The sequence below is a fragment of the Esox lucius genome, chromosome 17, assembly GCF_011004845.1.
Source record: "Esox lucius isolate fEsoLuc1 chromosome 17, fEsoLuc1.pri, whole genome shotgun sequence".
In the NCBI taxonomy this organism is placed as follows: Eukaryota; Metazoa; Chordata; class Actinopteri; order Esociformes; family Esocidae; genus Esox; species Esox lucius.
In genome coordinates, this window is record NC_047585.1 from 22886794 (window position 1) to 22909569 (window position 22776).

A 22776-nucleotide genomic window follows, 5' to 3' on the forward strand; every position below is an offset into this window, starting at 1 on the left:
GCCCAAATGTCAAGTGCATTGTGACCACAGATGATGTGAAAAGGTCTTTATAAAATGTATTTGATTGAACCCTCTACTGGGGCTCATCAGTAGAAGCCTGGGCCTTGCTTTACTGAGTGACATTAAGAAATAGTAGGACTTGGACCTGTCCAGTGGTTGATTTTCTTGGAATAATCCAGATGGAATCTATGGAGATAAAGTTTGTTTCTCATACCAATGTAAACAAAATTTCAATGAAACTCGATAATGTACAGTGGATATAAAAAGTCTACATACCCCAGTTAAAATGCCAGGTTTTTGTGATGTAAAAGAATGAGACAAAGATAAATCATGTCAGAACCTTTTCCACTTTTAATGTGACCTATAATGTGAACAATTTAATTCAATCTTTGAGGGGAAAAATACAAAATATAAAACTCACAATAACGTGGTTGCAGGTTTAAACTATTTAAAACTAATACTTTGTTGAAGCACCTTTTGATTTTATTACATCACTCAGTCTTGTTGGGTACTTTTTATATCCACTGTATACTCATTGTAATGGACCAATTGATTATTTCTCCAGATAAGAATATCAGCTAAACATTCACATCACTGACATTCTTTCGATGTGAGCCACTGACATTTTTCTTGACAAAGCTATACAGATAACTGCAGTAGGGCTTTTAAACTGTTGTTTTAATATCATGTTTATCAAGGACATTTTCACCATAAATTCTTTACACATTTAATCACATCCAGTTTTCACCACTGGTTCCACAAGTAGAATCTTTTTTAGCACAGAAGACAACACTAAACAGATAAGATCTGCCCTTAGTCAGGTGTTATCACAAGATTAAGTCAAATGAACAGAATATAAGAGCACCAGCTAAACAACTAAAATTGTAAGCAAGTTTCTTTAGTGTCTGTCTAAGAAATGTTTAGAGATTAGATTTATTGAAGCAGGAAAGAAGAGAATATATGTATGAATTTGTGTCGTTGCACCCCCTCTCGGGGCCTTCTGGGTTCTTACTTAACTTCAGCACTTGATGAAATGTGCCTTGGAGTGGGGGGCTTGCCATTCTGGGAAGAAAGATAATAAAGGGATACCGGAGTGTCGACAAAGTCTAAAGCTTCTTATCGTATTAGTTTATAGAAGTAAATCCACTAGGCCAACTAAAATATTATCACTGTTTATGGAATCTTGTAATTATGAAGATAAATCACTGTTTATGTTGCCTAGAGATGATTAATGATTTACTGAGATGTTTAATCTGTTGTTGAAAGGCTACACTGAGTGGGCCGTTGAAAATTCCATTACTATTACATCTTATTTTTTTTGCCATCAATCTACACACAATACTGCCAATTTATTGAAAATGAAAAACTGAAATATCTCATGAACATGAGCATTCAGACCTTTTATAAACTTGTTTAATAACAAACCGCTGGGAAGCCAATTGTCCAAATACATTTGGTCCATGTGTTGTTATTTCAGTTTTTCTGCCAGTATGAATGAAAATACCCTTAAATTAAAGCTGACAAGCTGTACTTCATCCCTATCGCTGTGCATCTTAAGCACTTTTTTAAGCATTTTACACATGAACTTACATTTGCTGACATACAATCAACCATTCACAGAATTTCTGCCTTCGGTCCAGATCTGCCCTAAACAAGATTCACAACGAAAAAGCAACTCTGTTTCTGAGACATGTTTCTGAGTTTTGATTGTCCAATGTTGCATCAGTGTAAAGATGCATCAGTAGTCTGGTACTTTAACAGATTTTCCATTTTATATTTCATAATTAAATTTAATGAAGTTGAGAATACAACAGCAATCCCTTTGTGAAAGCATTTTGTCTTATCTTCAAACATTTTCAGAGTCAGATTTTTAACATCAACAAATGAGCCCCTGTCTGTAGAAGAGCCAATGCAATTTTGAGCAAGGCACTTAAAGCACTCCTCTAAATTGCTCTGGATTAGAGTGTCTGCTAAATGACTAAAATGTGAAATGGATGGATGCTAATAATCAAAGAACATAAAAATCTGTCAATATTTCATGTAAGAAATCATGATTCATTTAGAAAATGTCTTAGTGACATTCTATGTGAATAAAATATATGAGATACACTGTATACACAACACTCTAAATGGAAGAGAGCTTTAATTTGCAATTACACCAAAAACGTCCCACTCTAACCCATAAATGCAAGGCAAGGACAGAAAAATCCTAAGAAAAGCATAACAAACACTGGGAAGATTACTGCTGTTAAATGTTTCCAGTGTCATCTGATTTAAGAACAGGTTTCCAGCTGTAAAAAAGTATTAATATTAACAATGCCATTACAATGCATTATTGAAATGAAAGAAAACGTTCTATACAAAATATGACATCAATTATCCCTTCAAAAGGTTTATCAACGATGTGCACCTTTTTTTGCAATTCATCATACTACGGGTCACTGCCCTCCAGGAATGTATCATTTCAGTTTTCAATTCCATAAATGAATATAACCTAAATACCCAAACAGGACCTCAATACTGCACATCCTTTCCCATGTATGCGTTCAGTCAGTTAGAGAAAGTTGGCCTACTGGATATTCGGACCACGTTATACGTATTCAGTCCGGGTGCATCGAAACCTGGGGACATACCCCGCTTGTCAAACATGTAAAAGTTAAAGAGCTGCCCGTCTTGGGCTTCAAGTGATACAGAGGCTGTGCTGACCCGCAGAACACAAGGATACTCCTTCTCAAACACCACCCTGAACACTCTGTCCACCAGATAGTTCAGTTTTATCGTCCGATATCTCTCTGGGATCAGGTCCTCAATCTGAGGTCCAAACTGCTGCATGATCAGAACCCCGTCTGGTCCAGCTTTGATTTCATAGAAGGTGATGTTTCCATAGGTAAAGAAGCCTATATAAGGGTCTGGATTAGGGGGAGGAATGAGGATCTTTTTGGCCTCCCGGAATGCTTTCTCCATGGCAGGTATGATATGGCTGTAAGCCTTGGCCACCACGTCCTGGTTCTGAGGTCTGGTTCCAGCCATCAGGACCACAAGACCCAGCTTAAGCCTGGGGACCAGTGAGAAGGTGGCTGAGTAGCCATCTAGGTCTCCGTCTTTACGCACCAGCTCATAGCCGAGCTGCTCGTTTACCTCCCAAGGCGTTCCGGTGCGGTTGGCAAAGTAATCCTTATCACAGCGGAAGAGAGGGGTCAGCATGATTTTCAGGGTGTCGGGCTCCAGGAGCTTCCGATGGTACGCCCCTAGCAGCATCATAGCTAGTTTGGCCAGGTCAGCAGCGGTGGAGAACATCTGGCCTGAGGGACGGTACCAGCCCAGGTCATAAAGCGGGGCCGGCTGGCCACTGGAGTAGACACCCACAGCCATTTGGCTCTGAATCCCTTGTGTGATATCAAAACCTGTATCTTCCATTCCCAGCCGGTCCAGGATGTTATCATTGATCCATCGCTGGTAGTCCAGACCCACCACCTTCTCAGCCATGACGTGGGCTAGTAAGGAGAAGGCTAGATTACTGTAGTGGCATCTGCAAAACACAGGGCAGTATAGTGGGAGGCAATAACGCTAGAGCAGAATGCAGGGTTAATACAGCCAACAGGGTTTAGAACATTACTTATCCATATGAGGATAGCAGTAAGTTCTATTACACACAGCAGATACTGACTGAGGAAATACACACAGTTTAAATGTATAATGCTCTAATGTAATTAAACAATTAGAATTACTAAGGTCTTACTTGGTGCCAGGGTCTGCAACGAGAACATCGTCTTGCAACAGATTCACTGCAGCCTGTGTTTTACCCTTCCAAAGTAAGTTTGTGGCTCTAAGTCTTCTTGGTAGACCTGCAGTTGACAAAACAAAAAAATCCGTCGATCACTGAATTTTGAATTTGGTCATGTCATTATGTGTTGACTGATTCCCTTTGTGTTTTTGCTAGTTGCTAGTAACAATTTTTTTACTGTGTTCAGCAGAATCTTGTGAACCAGGTGATATAAGCTATTACAGTAAATGCATTACCAGAATGCGTTATTTGCGGTCTTTTTGAGGTGGTGGTGTGCCATAAGGAGACAGAAGTCGCTAAGACATTTATAAATATAAAAGAAAATACACAAACGCGTGGCATACAACAATTGAAGTGGGAGTACCAGGGGAACACGCTCATACACTTAGACATCCCATTCCGCTCAGTCACATGGCATACATTTTGTTTTGCATGAAAATCAGCTAAATGTTAAAATATTAAGTACCATACAGTACTTCTACAGATATGATAAAATGTGACATTGCACTTTCATTTAGAAAAAATAATGGCCTTGTTCCAACATTTCAAAATCATTGGCCTATCAAAAGAAATTGCATTTTATTTAAACAAATTTTAATTTTTCAGTGTCAAAATACTGGTGAATATAGACACTTTATTATGTAATCGGTTGCCATGACCTGGGATTAAATTCCAGCTAAGATTGGAGATCAGTGTCTCACCTGAGAGCTGGCTGGCCATCCTGCGCAAGGTTACAGATGAGGATCGGATCTGAACTTCTCCGCTGTCCAGGAAAATCAGACCGTCTGTCACATACTTGAGCTGAGAGTCTCGTGACTTGCCCAGAGGGTTTTTAATGGTGAAGTTATCCACATATTTCTCTAGTGGGTCATCCAGAGAGGCTATTTTACCATCTTCCCACAGTCTGTACAGCATCAGAGTTGGGAAGATCTTGGAAAGACTAGCAATCCTGTAGGGCATGAATCAGTTACAGGTATGTACTACTACTAATCATTCAAGACTACAACATTAGTTGTACAACATTCCGTTCAATCAATAAATAATGTATTTTAACAACTTCATCCTTTTTACACTCAAGGTTGCAAGGTTGCAGTGTCTATGCCTCATATTACAGACATTCATCAACACCAACAACACCATAAAACTCTGTTAGCACTCTAAGGGGTAAAGTTGGGAACCATTCATTCCCCTAAACTCACCCCTTTCCATGGTAGAACATTTGGAGAAAATGGTAAATTATAATGAATGATTCACGTGGCACGTGTAAAATGAAACTGTTTAATTTAGGAAAAGTGCAAATATGTCTTTCTGTTACCTTCTGTGCTTTTCTATTGGCATGATAATTCATTAATGCTCAGAGTGTGTTTGAGGGGATGAAGACCATTTTTACTTGGTTGCTATAGAAAAAGTTTTACAAAAAAGAATGCCACAGAGGCAGAATGCAAAATATGCAAGCAAAAAAATCCAACGGATTGATTCATGGTTTAGCAGGCCTGCAAACCCAAAATAGCTAGGCAAATGGAGAAGCTTTTTCTTGACTTATTTCTTACATTTTATTGTAGCTCTATTGTTTACATTTGTGTAGCCAGAAGTTTAATTAATAAAGGCCTACAAATGCAACATTATAAATAGCCTATTATAATGGCACATAAATCATCAGTGTGTTTAGATTTGCGAGAGATTGGCTTCTAAATCTTTTCATCAATATAGTCCCTTTTTAATAGAATTTTCTAACTTAATATGATGAAGGTTTTGTCTGTACCTACTAAATGACTAAATAGCCCATGCTATATATAGTAAAGGCATACAGTACATTAATATCTCAGTAGGGAATCAAAGGTGCGTTGCTGACAAGAGCACTGCACTTGACCTTTGAATGGGAAGCTTGATCCAAGAACCAAATTATTTTATGTTTAGGCCATCTCCACAAACCTCAGGGAAATTACGTTTGAAAAGGTCACTGCCGGCTTGTTGACAATTCTCCTTTAATTTAAATCGGCCAAACAATTTCCAGATGAATTTAGGCTCAAACACAACATACCACACACTTCTCAAAGTGTTCATGTAGCTGTTACCTTTACCTTCTTCATCAGTTTTCTATAGCGACACCTCCCACCCTGAATTTATATAGCCGCAATAAAGAATACCCAGTATATCAGGAAGGAAACAGAATTCTCAGGATTCAAAAAGTATACAAGAGTTCTCCTTTGAGCTAAACCTCAACCAGCTAATCACTAAGCTAAAACTTTTTAATCTAAAGGGACCTACAAAGTACAAGCTGAATGACTGAATGAATGTACTACATATGTATATTGACAAACATTCTAGGTAAAAAAAAATGAAGAGAGGTGAATTTCAGAGGTTTCAGCATTCAAAATGCTCATAGTCACTAAAGGTTTACATTTTAGTGAACAAGCTGCATTTCTCTATTTCACAATTATTTTTTTTCATTCACTGCTGACAGGCAGGCTCCATGTAAAATAATATGAGTAAAGAACAGATCCAACACCTGGTTCATGTCTGACATGTCTGATTCAATTCATAAAAGCAATGACATGTCTGATTCAATTCATAAAAGCAATGACATGTCTGATTCAATTCATAAAAGCATTGGCTAGAAAACCATTAGCTTTAATTTCTGATTGGCAGACTTTGAAACAATAACAAAATGCAAAATATAACCCAAAATATAATTTTATCCCTGAACAATAGCATCTTGCTGTCACAACAGATAGACTTAGACTCTGGACTTACTGCTGAAAATGCAGAAAGGACAGATATTGGTTGATGTTTGTAGATAAGGCTGCACTGAAGAAACATCCACACTATCTATACAGAAAGATAAATATTAAAACATTTCTTAATTATCACTCTCAAAACTGGCAAATCCTACAGAAACCTTGGGCTTATTTAGAAATAAAACAACTTTTTTCACAGTTGTTTCAGTTCATACGTTTACCCAGGGTACAAATCATTCTGGAGAACACTGTATTTATGTGTGAGTCTTTATGTGTGTCTTAACTATGCTTAATAATGCAGCATTATATTATATATAATATTATATACAATAATACTATTCTGGTCTCATTTGGTTAGGTAAGAAGATAAGTGCCGTTATTTTTTTAATTCAGTCTTGTAATCATTAGAGGCAGGATTCTACACAGCGCCCATTTAAATCCAGAATTGTTTTGTTCCGCAATGAGGCATCCTTCACCCACACGTTACCATCTTACCATCTTACCAAATTACCATCTTGACAGCTGAGTATGGCAATGAAGTTTCCAATTATTGTTATGAATTCAAGGCTCCGGTCAAATGGCCCTCACCACATACACACCGGACTCACAGGTAACAGGTACTTACAAGTCTCTATTGAGGAAACCCCCATCTTCAGCTAACTCCTTATCTTCTCTTCCAAAAATTACCTGCACTCTGGTAGATATCTTACAATGGTCCCTTTTATTTTCATGGACAGACAGAGAGTGTGATTTTATTTATTTTTAGGAAAAGACACAATGATCCCTGTGATTTCTGCTGCTCCTTACCTGTAGATGGTGTACTCATTGGGTGGAGATGAAAGTGGGTCACTTCCATTCCTCTTGCCAAAGTTCCCAGTCCACAGAATGGTGTCATTGAAAATCACAATGGCAGACAAAGAGGGAAGACTTGTAGGGTTGACACTATGGCGTAGCACTGTGTCCACCTGCGTGTATATAAAGTACAAAACAGACATACTGACATTTACTGAGAAACAAATTGATTTACAGATCCTCCCTCAATATTATGTAGTTTGTAAACAATACATTAAAAGTTTACACTGGGTCCAGATTCTGTGGTAAGAATTAGGCTACTTCACAGTGATGTGTTAGTTGTGATGTGAGTAAATTCACAGTGGGATGTTGATGCCAAATTAATTGATGAAGTCAAGGTACAATTAGGGTCCTGATATTTTACTTGTTTTCTATGTTCAAATAATCTGATAACACATAAAAATGTATGCACAAAAACATATATAAACAAATTAAATTGAAATTGTGATTGCTAGCATTTTCATGAATTATGTTTAAATCATCTGTAAGTGACTGATCCTAACTTAAAATAACCAGTCATTTTATATTTGGACATCTGTCCCTGGACTTTGATGGCATTTGTGCAAGAAAACATTAACATTTGGAAACCGTGCCAAAGCCACTAAAGCAAGGCCTGGAATGCCGTCAAGCATTTTCCATAGACTGGTCAAGGGATAAGAAACCTGTTTTACTGTACTCAGTGATATTTTATTTTCTGAATAAAGAAATACAAGCAGAACCATTGTTAAATGTTCTGTAATATCAAAATTATTTATAACAGACTACAAGCATCTTATACGGATATGTGGTGGGTCAGATAGGATTGCCTTCCTATATACTTTGTGAAATATACTGAATTACACGATTGCAGGAACTGGTTAAAATGTTTTACAATGAATCACACAGTACTTCTCTGCATTACAGTACATCCCACCTGGGGGAATGTGTCTAGGCATTTGCTTAGAGGCACTATAATGACCATGTTCCCTTGTACTGGTTAGCGTGGATGGCCTTACCTTCTCCAATGCTTCTTTTAGGGTAGGGATAGGGTGCTCCAAAGGAAGAGGCTCAGGGAAGCGTGGGCACATCCGTTCTGATTTGGCATTGCTTCCCATGCCTTCATCTAGCATAGAGACAGTATGACAGTATAAAACATCGGTACATTAAATAATATACAAATGTAATGATAGGGGAAAAAATGTACAACACAGTCACCTCCAGAAACAATGCCACCCTTGATAAAGATTAAGCAAAAATCCAGTATAAAATAACATTTTAACATAAAAAAAATAATGTCTCTCTAGAAGATAGTGGTCATAAGTAACCTTAAGGTTTCTTATACATTTATTTGTGTAAACATTCCACCCTTTTCAATTATAGAATGTAACTACAGCCTTAGGGAAAATATTAAACACATTTTTTTTGGGACAAAATAGAAAATTGCTGCAGCTGATGAGAGGAAAGCACAATCTAAAGCCAACTCCTTGTTCACAACATTAGTACTACAGTGTTTCTGTCTTTAGCATGGCAATGCATTCACCACACAAAGAAAACAGGTAACTGGATTTTGCAATCTCACTGGCCATGACTCACTTCGTGGCACTTGTAGCTTCATATTTCTCCCAGGTAACTAAATCCACGTGGTAATTGGTGTCAAAACTGTTAAATAATCCCTAAAAGCAATGTATTTCTTTTCAAATTTCTAAAGGATTCTTTGTGTACAAAATGTCCTATTGTACATGTACATTTTCATGAAGAGAATGCAAAGCTATGTTATGTATTGAAACCACAGGTAAAATTTTAACTTTTTTGATTGGAGATAATTACGTTTGTTGAAGCCGATAGAAGAGAGGGAATATGCCACTGTTCCATTTGCCAACGGAAGCCAGTGCACCTTCTGTTGACCAATAGTAATTCTGCATTTTAGGATGTGCTGTTGTATGCATGTCTAATTTTAGGTAAATAAATGTGAAACTCTATTATTCCACTTTTACTGCCAACATGTTATGGATAATTTCTCACATTACGATGCAAAAATTGTACATATAAAGTTTATTTTATGAAAATTACTACTGTGACACATTCTACATTTACACTGTAGGTATTTAGCATATACAGTGGGGAGAACAAGTATTTGATACACTGCCGATTCTGCAGGTTTTCCTACTTATAAAGCAAATAGAGGTCTGTAGTTTTTATCATAGGTACACTTCAACTGTTAGAGACGGAATGTAAAACAAAAATCCAGAAAATCACATTGTATGATTTTTAAATAATTAATTTGCATTTTATTGCATGACATAAGTATTTGATCACCTACCAACCAGTAGGAATTCCGGCTCTCACAGACCTGTTAGTTTTTCTTTAAGAAGCCCTCTTGTTCTCCATTCATTACCTGTATTAACTGCACCTTTTTGAACTTGTTACCTGTATAAAACACACCTGTCCACACACTCAATCAAACAGACTCCAACCTCTCCACAATGGTCAATACCAGAGAGCTGTGTAAGGACATCAGGGATGCAATTGTAGACCTGCACAAGGCTGGGATGGGCTATAGGACAATAGGCAAGCAGCTTGGTGAGAAGGCAACAACTGTTGGCGCAATTATTAGAAAATGGAAGAAGTTCAAGATGATGGTCAATCTCCTTCGGTCTGGGGCTCCATGCAAGATCTCACCTCGTGGGGCATCAATGATCATGAGGAAGGTGAGGGGTAAGCCCAGAAGGACCTGGTCAATGACCTGAAGAGAGCTGGGACAACAGTCCCAAAGAAAAGCATTAGTAACACACTACACTGTCATGGATTAAAATCCTGCAGCGCACGCAAGGTCCCCCTGCTCAGGCCAGCGCATGTCCAGGCCCGTCTGAAGTTTGCCAATGACCATCTGGATGATCCAAAGGAGGAATGGGAGAAGATCATGTGGTCTGATGAGACAAAAATAGAGCTTTTTGGTCTAAACTCCACTCGCTGTTTTTGGAGGAAGAAGAAGGATGTGTACAACCCCAAGAACACCATCCCAACCGTGAAGCATGGAGGTGGAAAAATCATTCTATGGGGATGCTTTTCTGCAAAGGGGACAGGACGACTGCACCGTATTGAGTGGAGGATGGATGGGGCCATGTATCGCGAGCAAACCTGGTCAAGAACTACAGGAAACGTATGATCTCTGTAATTGCACTAAATATGTACTAAATATTAAGTTCTGCTTTTCTGATGTATCAAATACTTATGTCATGAAATAAAATGCAAATTAATTACTTAAAAATCATACAATGTGATTTTCTGGATTTTTATTTTGGATTTCATCACTCACAGTTGAAGTTGAGTATCTATGAGAAAAATTATAGACTTCGACATGCTTTGTAAGTGGGAAAACCTGCAAAATCGGCAGTGTATCAAATACTTGTTCTCCCCACTGTATAAACAGGGTGCTATATATAGCACTGACTTCACTGATCCTCCGTCTCATCAGACAGTGGATTAGCATATTTATAAACCGGGTGAGATGACTGTGTATCATAGTGATGCCGATGAAAGAGAGAGGAGGCAGCTTTTTCATTTGACAACAGAAGCCAGTGCGCCTTCTGATGACTACTAGAAATCCTTCATTTCAGGATAATTTCTGGAGACTAAATGTGAGACACCATCATTCCACTATTTCAGATACAGTATATTATGGACATTTTCTTAAACAAAAATTCAGCCAACATAATGCTGCTTTAATATGTTACCCCATTATATTGCAGTTTCGATATCTCTGTCCCACAGAGCAGATTTTTACAAGACAAATAATTATTGGTTCAGTGTGATATTACATTTTCTGAGTGTTTTTATATAATCTGAGATTGGTCTTTGGTGGTTAACACTTACATTTGATACATTTTTGGATATTTGCCCTATATTATTGACCCTTTCCATTGTCTATTTTCTCCAGATTTTACATGCATGCCATTTGGCCTAAATGTGTGTATCATCCCACCAATGTTGGATCTACATTAGCAGGAATGATAGCCTGTAACCGTTGAATACAATGTCCAACACTTACACCAGGTCGGCGAGTCTGCTACATAATTTTGTCCTGGAGTTTTCATGGACAAACCTGAATGCAAGGAGTGAGACTTACCAGGCAGCAACTTTGGCATTTGGTACTGCCAAAGGAAACATCCTGTCATGACCAGTGAGAGCAACAGGAAGAACACCATGCCCAGATGTGTCCATTTCACCTTCATCTTCTTAGTCTTGGTAAGATCCTCTATAGGAGCAGCAGGGGCAGGCTGAAACAGACACTGTCAGGGTTAAGGATAGGCTTCTTGAACGCTACAGATCGACAGCAACCAGGGGTTTGATAACATAAGTCATTTTAGAACTTTAGTGAGTTGACTTGCTGAATTATATAAAACACATTAATTAGATAACAATCAAACAACAACCAATACAACTTACCACTCTACACTAATGCTTTCAAGGTTGGCAGAAGATACAAAAACTATCCTGCTTTGACTGAATAAGAATGTAAAAAATCCCCTTGGTGCCATTAACCATCAACTTCCAATAGTAGTTTGTCCTCTTCACTAAAGGTTTCTCTGTACAGGGGTATGCCACAGACCTGGCTTCCCATTTCTACATCCCCTCACTGGCTATGCCATAATCCAGGCCATCAGCACTCCTCTGACAGTTCAATTTCCTCTCCATCAACCATGGGCCTCTGACATCATAATCCCCAGATTTACTCCAGTAAAGCCCATCTGCGTGTGAGGGTTACTCTTAATCTCTAATCCACTAGAAATCAATTCACTTCAGTCCAGTTTCGGTCTTCGCTTGGACCTACCAAGTAGTCCCGTTACAAAAGCATGGAATCTACTCAGCTCTTTCAGGGGGAGGTGATGTTAGTCCCATGAGACACCTTAGAAGGAACATGAGCTGACAAGGAAAATCACGTGGGCAAACCAAATTAGAGCGCTCCAGTGGACTAAAATGGTTACAGACGACACTGACTGAGACAGCCTAGCAAGAAATGTATATAAATTCACTATCAATATCCCATAGCTAACAGTCACACAACACACACATTTTAAACATAGGATAAATCCTAACAATGCATAGTGTATGTTCTGTGTCCGTTTAATGATGTACTGATCTCTTGATGTGGCTCAGTCCTATGATATCAGGAGACAATGGGCTGATCGTGGAGCTAACCCTGCTGGGGATGGACAGGGAGGCACTAGGAATTACTGTCATTATTTGACTGAGGCAAGAGGTAACCACTATATGGAATGAAATACAGCTCTTACCTCCAGTAAATTATTGGAGCATTAGAGTTATATAAAAAAGCATAAATAAAAATCATGTGGAATCGATTACGAAATCAAAACAGATATTGTCTGTTTTAATTAAGAAGATAGTGTTTTGAGTATTTGATAAAATAAAAATTAATTACTTAAAAATCATACAATATGATTTTCTAGATCTTTGTTTTAGATTCCGCCACTCACAGTTGAAGAGTACCTATGATAAATATTACAGAATTTTTCATGCTTTGTAAGTGGGAAAACCTGCAAAATCGGCAGTTAATCAAATACTTGTTCTCCCCACTGTATAAATATATATATACTGTATATATATATATATATATATATATATATATATAAATATATATATATATATATATACACTCACCTAAAGGATTATTAGGAACACCATACTAATACTGTGTTTGACCCCCTTTCGCCTTCAGAACTGCCTTAATTCTACATGGCATTGATTCAACAAGGTGCTGAAAGCATTCTTTAGAAATGTTGGCCCATATTGATAGGATAGCATCTTGTACTTGATGGAGATTAATGGGATGCACATCCAGGGCACGAAGCTCCCGTTCCAGCACATCCCAAAGATGCTCTATTGCACAGGTGTCAAACCGGTTCCACAAAGGGCCGAGTGTCTGCAGGTTTTTGGTTTTTCCTATAAATTGGTTCCTAGTTCATACCTACACAACCAGGTGAGGGTAGAAACTAACCAATCAGTGACCTAATTAACCAATCATGTACAAGGAGAGAGCAAAAACCTGCAGACACTCGGCCCTCCGTGGAACCGGTTTGACACCTCTGTTCTATTGGGTTGAGATCTGGTGACTGTGGGGGCCATTTCAGTAACGTGAACTCATTGTCATGTTCAAGAAACCAATTTGAAATGTTTGAGCTTTGTGACATGGTGCATTATCCTGCTGGAAGTAGCCATCAGAGGATGGGTACATGGTGGTCATAAAGGGATGGACATGGTCAGAAACAATGCTCAGGTAGGCTGTGGCATTTAAACCATGCCCAGTTGGCACTAAGGGGCCTAAAGTGTGCCAAGAAAACATCCCCCACACCATTACACCACCACCAGCAGCGTGCACAGTGGTAACAAGCATGATGGATCCATGTTCTCATTCTGTTTACGCCATATTCTGACTCATCAGACCAGGCAACATTCTTCCAGTCTTCAACTGTCCAATTTTGGTGAGCTTGTGCAAATTGTAGCCTCTTTTTCCTATTTGTAGTGGAGATGAGTGGTACCCGGTGGGGTCTTCTGCTGTTGTAGCCCATCCGCCTCAAGGTTGTGCGTGTTGTGGCTTCACAAATGCTTTGCTGCATACCTCGGTTGTAACGAGTGGTTATTTCAGTCAAAGTTGCTCTTCTATCAGCTTGAATCAATCGGCCAATTCTCCTCTGACCTCTAGCATCAACAAGGCATTTTCGCCCACAGGACTGCCGCATACTGGATGTTTTTCCCTTTTCACACCATTCTTTGTAAACCCTAGAAATGGTTGTGTGTGAAAATCCCAGTAACTGAGCAGATTGTGAAATACTCAGACCGGCCCGTCTGGCACCAACAACCATGCCACGCTCAAAATAGCTTAAATCACCTTTCTTTCCTATTCTGACATTCAGTTTGGAGTTCAGGAGATTGTCTTGACCAGGACCACACCCCTAAATGCATTGAAGCAACTGCCATGTGATTGGTTGATTAGATAATTGCATTAATGAGAAATTGAACAGGTGTTCCTAATAATCCTTTAGGTGAGTGTATATATATATAACATATATATATACACACACACACAAACCTTTAGGTCCGGAAATGTTTGAACACTGACACAATTTTCTTAATTTTGTATGCCACCACAATGGATTTGAAATTAAACAACCAAGATTCAATGAGGTGCAGAAGTTCAGCTTTGATTCAAAGGGTTAAAAAAAAAAAATTATGAAATGTATAGGGATTGCAACCATTTTCATACACAGTCTTTACCAGGTTTCTTTTTTACCATGGAAAGGATCCTATGATCATCCACCACTTTTGTCTTCTGTGGACGTCCAGGCCTTTTTGTGTTGCAGAGCTCACCAGTGTGTTGTTGTTTTTCTCAGGATGTACCAAACTGTTGATTTGGCCACTCCTAATGTCCCTGCTATCTCTCTGATGGATGTTTTTTTTGCAGACCAAACATTTACATTCCCTTGGATAATTGATAATACATGTACCATTTGTAAAGAAACCATGAGTGAGCAGGCAAAACACTTATGTTATCTTATGGGATTCACATTCAACTGTAGGTCATAACAGAATGACACAATAATAAAACAAAACATGGCAACAAAGAAAGAAATGAACTGACCCCTGTTCAAAAGTCTGCATACACTGAGTTCTTAATACTGATTATCGCCCCCTTTAGCATCAATAACATTGTTCAGTCTTTAGTCATAGCTGTCTATGAGGCCCTGAATTATTGCAGGTGGTATAACTGCCCATTCGTCTTGGCAAAATGCCTCCAGGTCATGCAAAGTCTTTGGTCGTCTTGCATGAACCGCACTTTGAGATCTCCCCAGAGTGGCTCAATGATATTAAGGTCAGGAGACTGTGATGGCCACTCCAGAACCTTAACCCTTTTCTGCTGTAACCACTGGAGGGTCAACTTGGCCTAGTGTTTAGGATCATTGTCGTGCTGGAAAGTCCAAGAGTGTCCCATGCACAGCTTTCATGCAAAAACATTCAAATTGTCTGCCAGTATTTTCTGATAACATGCTGCATTCATCTTACCATCAATTTTCACAAGATTACATAGGCCTTGTTGACCCGTCTCCAAACATAGTGCTTATGGTTGTGACCATAAAGCTCTATTTTGGTCTCGTCATTCAAAATTACAGTGTGCCAGAGGCTTTGAGTTGTGTCAAGGTGTTATCGGGCATATTGTAACCAGGCTTTTTTGAGGCATTGGCGCAGTAAAGGCATCTTTCTGACAACTCGACCATGCAGCACATTTTTGTTCAAGTATCATCGTATTGTGCTCCTTGAAACAACCACATCATCTTTTTCCAGATCAGTCTGTATTTTTCCTGAGGTTACATGTGGTTTTTTCTTTGTATCCCCAACAATAATTCTGGCAGTTTTGTTTGAGTTCTTTCTTGGTCTACCTGACCTTGGCTTGGTATCAAGAGATCCCCGAATTTTCCACTTCTTTATAAATGATTGAACAGTACTGACTAGCATTTGCAAGGATTTGGATATACGCTTTTCCATATTTATAAATTTCCATTACCTTTTTACACAGGTCTTTTGACAGTTATTTTCTGCTCCCCATGGCGCAGTATCTAGCCTGCTCAGTGCATCCACGAGCTAACAAACTCATTGACTATTTATACACAAACACTAATTGCAATTTAAAAAGCCACAGATGTCACCTTTAATTGCCATTTTCACATGTGTGAGTCACCTTGTGTGTCTGTAACAAGGCCAAACATTCAAGGGTATGTAAACTTTTGATCAGGGCCATTTGGGCGATTTCTGTTATCATTATGATTTAAAAAGGTGCCAAACAACTATGTGATAATAAATGGCTTCATATGATCACTATCCTTAAATAATCCTTAAATCTGCATGATCTGTCATATTTTCAAAATCAATGCCAGAATTTCACAGTTTCTGCCAGGGTATGCAAACTTATGAGCACAACTGTATCTCTTACTCTCCACCCTCTCAGGCTCTGCATACTATTGGATTGCATCCCACCTGGCATCCTGATGACACTGGCTGACATCTCCACGAAACCTTGATGTGACCCTTGACAACCCTTTGACTTGACTGTGCCAGATTTGTCAAACACAATGGCAGTGTTTTGCTTCTGCAAGTTCATGATCTGAAACATTTGATCTCACATCGTACAAGAAGCTGTGCAGATATTGACCTATCCCTCATCTAGGTCACTGTTGGTATGGCTCCCTGCTTGTACATTCAAACCCCTTTAACTTATCCAGAATCTCAGGTGTTTAACCTTCCCAAGTTCTGTTATGTCACTGAGTTCTTTTGCACTCCCCACTCCATTGCACCTTCCATTTGAAGCTTTACATCCCCTAAAAGACCATGTTGCTTTTCAATGGACCAGCAAGGGGAACTGCTCCTTCCTATGTTCAGGTTATTCTCAAACCCTACATCTATACCACATACTGCCAATTTCATAACAGTGTGATGGTGCGGCCATTTCTATTATCAATCACAGAGCTATTCATAACGGAAAAGATGATATCTGTGACAAGTGAGGATAGTTGATCCATCATCCACCAGTCTCCAGTCTCCTTACTTTTCAAAAAAAATATCAATCATTTAATTTTCTGTGAGGAGAAGGCTATAATCATTCTTCACAACATTGCTTCCCATATTATGCATTCTGATAATCCAGCTGTGGCAATGATTTCATAGATGGCTGTGCAAGGGGTGAAAAGATTTTCACTCTTGGTTGCAGGCCAAATTATGCTAGAGAGATAACGTGCTACAAAAATCTAGAGGTTATCCTAGTTGCATAATCAGCTGATCGGCTGTGGAACATGAAGGTTTCCCATTTGGACAGTGTCTGAGGCTGTAATTAATTGCAGAGAATCAGATAAGCAATAGCGCAGAAACAAGTATGAACTGCCCTACTAAAGAATTTGGATTAATAAATGTGACATTTAAAATCTGAATTGCAGTGAAGGATAACACAGAGGGAAAGGCAAATAAGACTGTCTGCACCTAAGACAGAAAAAATTACTGTAAATCCAGAAACCACATATGCAAGGCCAAATAAAATGAAATATCCTTTCGACAAAACAGATAAATAATACAAAGAATGATAGAAAAGCCTCTGGAAGTCTATAAATTCAAACATAGGCATGATAACTCCATAGCTCCATAGTTTGTTGTTAATGGCTTATTATATGCATACACCCATGCATTTCTAATGAAATAAATGTAAAATTCAGCAAGGTTTGTACGGAAGAGGTGAAACAATTAGTGATATTCTTCAGTAAGAATGACACTGACAACCTGAAAAGTAAAATAAATATATTGGCAGCAGATGTTATTCTTATTTGCCAAAGGTTTTATCTAAGCCGAGAAGAGTGTCTGCCTCAAGAAATGGGGAAGCCAATTCTGCAAACCATAAATTGCAAATCACCATTTAATGATCAATGGTTTACAAAACTAAGTTCTAATCAGTTTAATGATAGGCAACTAGCAATGATTTGGTCCTACTAAATATAAAATAAAATGTATTTAGGACAAATCATTGTCATTGTCTGTTGTAGCTATCAAAAGAACCAGATTAAAAAACATAAGATTACACCCAGTGACACAAGAGACCTGCCGATATTATACACCATCATTGTATTCACTTTTTTAATACTGCGTACTGTAAACCAATATATAAAATGTACCATATATTTCAATATGTTTTCATTCATGTTTTAATGCCAGTCAGAGGATAGTGTGTGTTTGTGTGTGTGTGTGTGTGCGAGTGTGTGTGTAGTGCTATATATATAGGACTTTACCTGCTGTGGCTGAACTCCATCCATTGACGTATCTCTTAGCACTTTGCTGCCTGTTTTCCCCATTACTCATGTACACATTCTGAGGAATGGAAATATTTTTACATCAAATGTGTTCCAAAAAACTTTAGCAGACAGACATTAAGTAGTTCTGGTATTTTCTTATTGCAGCAATGTCCAGTGTTAGGTGAAAACCAGGACACTTATCCTCAGTTAGATGCTTTACCAAGCATTGGTGCTTTTTATCACACAGCAAGCTGAACTGGGATTATATGCAATGGTGCCAATATTCAGAACAGACAAGCTTCCCTTTTGGTCGGTTACTCAGATGCAATGCAAGGGGAAACACGTACATGCGCATGGCGAATGACAAATACAATCCCGCGTGTTAAGGCCCTACGGGTGTGATGCAGACAGGACCACTCGTCTGCTGTACAAACCACACGCACACACCTGCACTCTCTGATATTACCCCCTTTTACAAGTACTTTTGTGGTCAGCAAATCTCATACTTTTTGTGTTGTTTTCAGAATGTTTTCGTCTTGCAGGGCTTTTGGGGCTGGGCCTTTCTTCCTCTACAGTTGCAGTTAATCTGACAGCCATCAAGGCATGTTATGTGGGCATTCTTGAGGCAATGTCTAGTCATGTTCAGAGCCCTCCTGTGCTTTGTTTTCAGTCACTTACCCCAAGGTTACGCTGCACCCTAAACTTTTTCTGACACAAACGTGCTATGCCCCATCATGCTCTGGAGTTCAAACTCTTTCGCATCTGTGCCCCTGGCATCTGTTGCTCTGGGTCACGGAGGCCATTTAATTGGCTTACAGTAGCAAGTCCCAGAAGCTGCCTCCAGGGGGGCACACTGCACCAGGAGGGCGGAGGTTTTTTTGCCTTTATTTCATCGCCCCTAGCCTTGCGCATTTGATACTTTTGGTCCAGTGGACAGCATTCCCAGTGGCCTTTCAGCCTTCCCCATGAGAGCCTTTGTCTTTGTTTCTGGCCTCTTCCATTTTTGGGCGGGTTGCATCTGGCAACACGTCAGGGTTTCAGCCTTCTAGCTTAGCGGAGAGATTGAATTAGCTGCTCCTGTTACACCAGAGTGGCTGACCAAAAGCGAACCTTTTATTATGCATACATAGACGCAGGAAGTACTGTAGGTGTGCTGGGGGTGTTGAAGCCTCCCTCCTGTCTTAGCCTAAGCAGCCCCTGACAAGATTCTGATATAAATTTCTACCGGACAGATGTGTGTGTAGTTCATCTGTCCGTTTGCAATGGCGACTACTGCCGAAGGGCAAGTGGGCTCCATCCTTTCGAGATCTGTCGTATACCGCTCCACGATGGGCCAATATCAACATCTTCCAGCGGCCATGTATGTATATACCATTTATTTCCTGAGGTTGGGAATGAGGTGCACCATGTCATTTGAGTGACTGTGAAGAGAGGACCTGAAAACAGGTGCAGGTGTGTGCTGTGAGTTTGTTGCCTGGAAAGTGGGGCTTCAGGCTGCTTTTACACCTGCATGGCCTTAACAGGCATTATTGTATTCATCATCAGGCACGTGTATGTTAAGCCTTGTGTTGCACCTTGTTCCCTTTCTTTGGAAAAACAAGAAACTAATCAAGCCTAGTTCAGCTGGCCCGCAATAAAATGTGTTAATCGTGGCTGCCCTCTCAATAATCGAACCCAGGTCGCCCACAAGAAAGGCATTGTCGATAATCAATACGCCACCAAACTGCACACATGCTGGGCAATAGTATAGCCTCTTCACATTATATTATTTTCACTCATTCACATCATGCCAAGTTTAAATATTTTGTTAGACACCATTAACTAGTGTTAAAATGAGTAACATTTCTTATTACGTTTACCTCCACCACAAATAGTATCTATGAACTGTATGGCTTTTGCCACTGGCCATTTTAACAGGTTATTAGCCATTTGTGAATGATACTGATACAATAACTACTTTTTCGTCAGGTGAAAAGACGAGAGAAAATATCAGGCAAATATCATGCATACAGCTGTTTAGAGAAAAATAAATATAGCTTAGGAATTAATTTTTTCCTTTAACAATTTTACCTCAGTTTTAGGGTTAGATTTAAGATCAAGCTGAATTGCAACAATTATATTTTTTCATAGTGTTTTTGCAAAAATGTACCATGTAACCCATAATATAGGAAGGCACTGTATGTTGTCTATCACTTTGCACTAAGCACAATTTTGGGGAGTCTGTGAATGTCTTTTGCGAATAAAAGGGATTCTGATTCAGATCTTGATAAAACTGTATCGTATCAGGGGCATTTGCCGGCTTGGACCACATCTCAGAAGAAATGTATTTCAAAGTAAATAAAAAATCTTTCACTGATATTCAGCTACTATTTGAATGTCTCACATGAACCTGCTTGTGTGTGGTGTGCTTTTATCAGTGTTTTCCCACCGTTTGTGTTTGTGCATAACCTGCAGTGTGCGTATTTAGAAGAAAAAATAACACACATGCTAAATGGCTAATATATACAACAAAAATAAAGGATTACCCTCCCTTTTGTCTCCAGGTTTGGTTAATGTCCAAGTCCTTAGAGCATTTTACTATTAACAAAAGTTTTCTAGATTGAATTCTGAATACAGCCATGTTATATTGGCAATATACTACAATAGGTGCACTATTGCTATTATTAAGAGGTTGCAAACACAACAGTAACCACTTAACCATGTTTAACCACAGTAACCATGTTTTGTTTCTTCACACCCATGGTGTATGTAAAGGATGGCATATGATAAACCAGCTGTTTCAAATCCTGAATGCTGATGGCTAATAACAGTACCTGTATCCTCGTGTTTTTATCTGACAATTTTTTACTGTTATTGTTGTCATTGTAACCAGTTTATAATCGCAATAAGGCAGCTCGAGGGGTTAGTGGTATATTGCAAATACACCAAGGCTAAGTGCTGGGTCTACCCTGCAATACGCTGTGCCTAAAAACAGCTCTTAGTCATGGCATGTTGGCCATATACCATGCCCCTTGTGTCTTATTGCTTAAACATACCATGGATTTCAACACATCAGTATTCAGGGTTTATTCGGTTCTTGTTTTAGATTTAAAATAATTTTCCAATCATAGAGGTCTTTTTATGCTTATTCAACATTATATATTAGCATGCATATCATGTACTATAAATAATAATAATAAATAATAATACATTTAATACACTTTTACATAGTTACCCCATTCAATGAATGTAAAAGACATTCTTGTTGATTTTGAAATAAACCACTCTTCTTGCCAAACATGACGATAAACAATTATTTTAGTGAAACCCATCAAAACTATTTATAAAACCAAATAACTCAATGAATTTCAATGAACTTACCACAAATCCGGATTCTGGGTAGGTATTTCCCCAAGTTCCCCAGAATTGAAATGTACAGTATCCTGTGATGTTGCTCTCTGTGTGTTTGAAAGATCACTGCCGCTTCCTGACAGATGTTGGAATCATGGCTGTTGCTAAATCCTGCTTGTATCAAACCCAGTATCCTGGATTAACTGCCACAGCCATCAGCGACATCTGCCAGGCCAGGAAAATGGGCTAAAATAGAATGTGTGTGAATGATTGTGTTTACTGTGTGTTTGTTGGTGTGTCTGTGTTAATATAGTAAGTAATACAAAGAGTTGTAAACAGGAGCTTTTGGTCAACCAAAGTCCACCAAATAAATGGCTACTGTGGATGGATGTCACATTTCCTGGTAAGTTCATGCCAGTCACTTTCAATTATACCAGTAAACTTAGCAACAGACTGAACAGTTATATTCTGTGGTGTATCTGGATTGAATTTGGGTTAGCCACAACAAACAAGCACACTGGCAGTAGCTACTCATGTAATGCAGTAACTGGAACTGACCAATTATGTTTATCTTTCAGGCTGTATGCGAGGTCTGACCTATTCATCCCTGTTGCTATGATTTTCGGGTTGTATGAGAGAAATAAAGACATCTGATTACACGTCAGATGCATGTTAATCAGTGATGGTTAAATATGATGACAGATGACACAGCAAAACAACATGTAACTGGAAGGACTGACATAACAAATTCCCACGATAACCTCTGACTTGTTGTACATCTCTCATTAAATGAAATGAAAATCCCCTTGTCACTGACAAGCACTGCTCCAGTCTCTCCAGTAGTATGCCACATGTGACTCACTGCACCTTCAGCAACAAACACTCTCATTTATCTTATCCTACTCTCCTCAATCTTACCCTACTCTCCTGTCTTACCCTACAATGTAAACAAGCAGCAATTTGTTAGAATTATTGAATACTATATGGTACATATGAGAGTAATAAGCTTATGAATGGTGAATCAGAGAATTAAGAAGAAAAATATATACACAGCAAAAATTTATCAAGAAGATAAAGCAATAATAAACATAACATAATAATAAAAAAGTGTACTGTAAACTAGTATCAATATTGATAGTGGTATTGAAATTATTAATATGGCAAGTATGGCAATAATATGCATAACAATGTAAACTGGCAGCAATTTTGTAAGAGTAGGATGGGGAGTATGAACAGTATGGTAGAAGTA

At 38.7% G+C, this 22776-nt stretch overlaps 1 protein-coding gene across 5 annotated transcripts in view; it reads right to left on the reverse strand.

Annotated features, from left to right (window-relative positions):
• Positions 1-657: 657 nt before the first annotated feature.
• Positions 658-22776, reverse strand: part of lactbl1b (lactamase, beta-like 1b) — a 41673-nt gene continuing 19554 nt past the window's right edge. The window contains exons 1-8 of one of the 5 annotated variants that reach the window (XM_034287035.1): positions 21558-21817; positions 18195-18273; positions 11480-11630; positions 8370-8476; positions 7330-7487; positions 4486-4733; positions 3740-3845; positions 658-3529 (exon numbers count right to left, since the gene is read on the reverse strand). In XM_034287035.1, the coding sequence (XP_034142926.1) occupies positions 2551-3529; positions 3740-3845; positions 4486-4733; positions 7330-7487; positions 8370-8476; positions 11480-11630; positions 18195-18257 (1812 nt within the window). In that variant the 5' untranslated portion in view covers positions 18258-18273; positions 21558-21817 and the 3' untranslated portion in view covers positions 658-2550. Of the gene's footprint in view, positions 3530-3739; positions 3846-4485; positions 4734-7329; positions 7488-8369; positions 8477-11479; positions 11643-11799; positions 12293-18194; positions 18274-21557; positions 21818-22776 lie in introns of those variants that run through there. The other 4 variants (XM_034287034.1, XM_034287036.1, XM_010881660.3 and 1 more) reach the window with 4 other exon arrangements.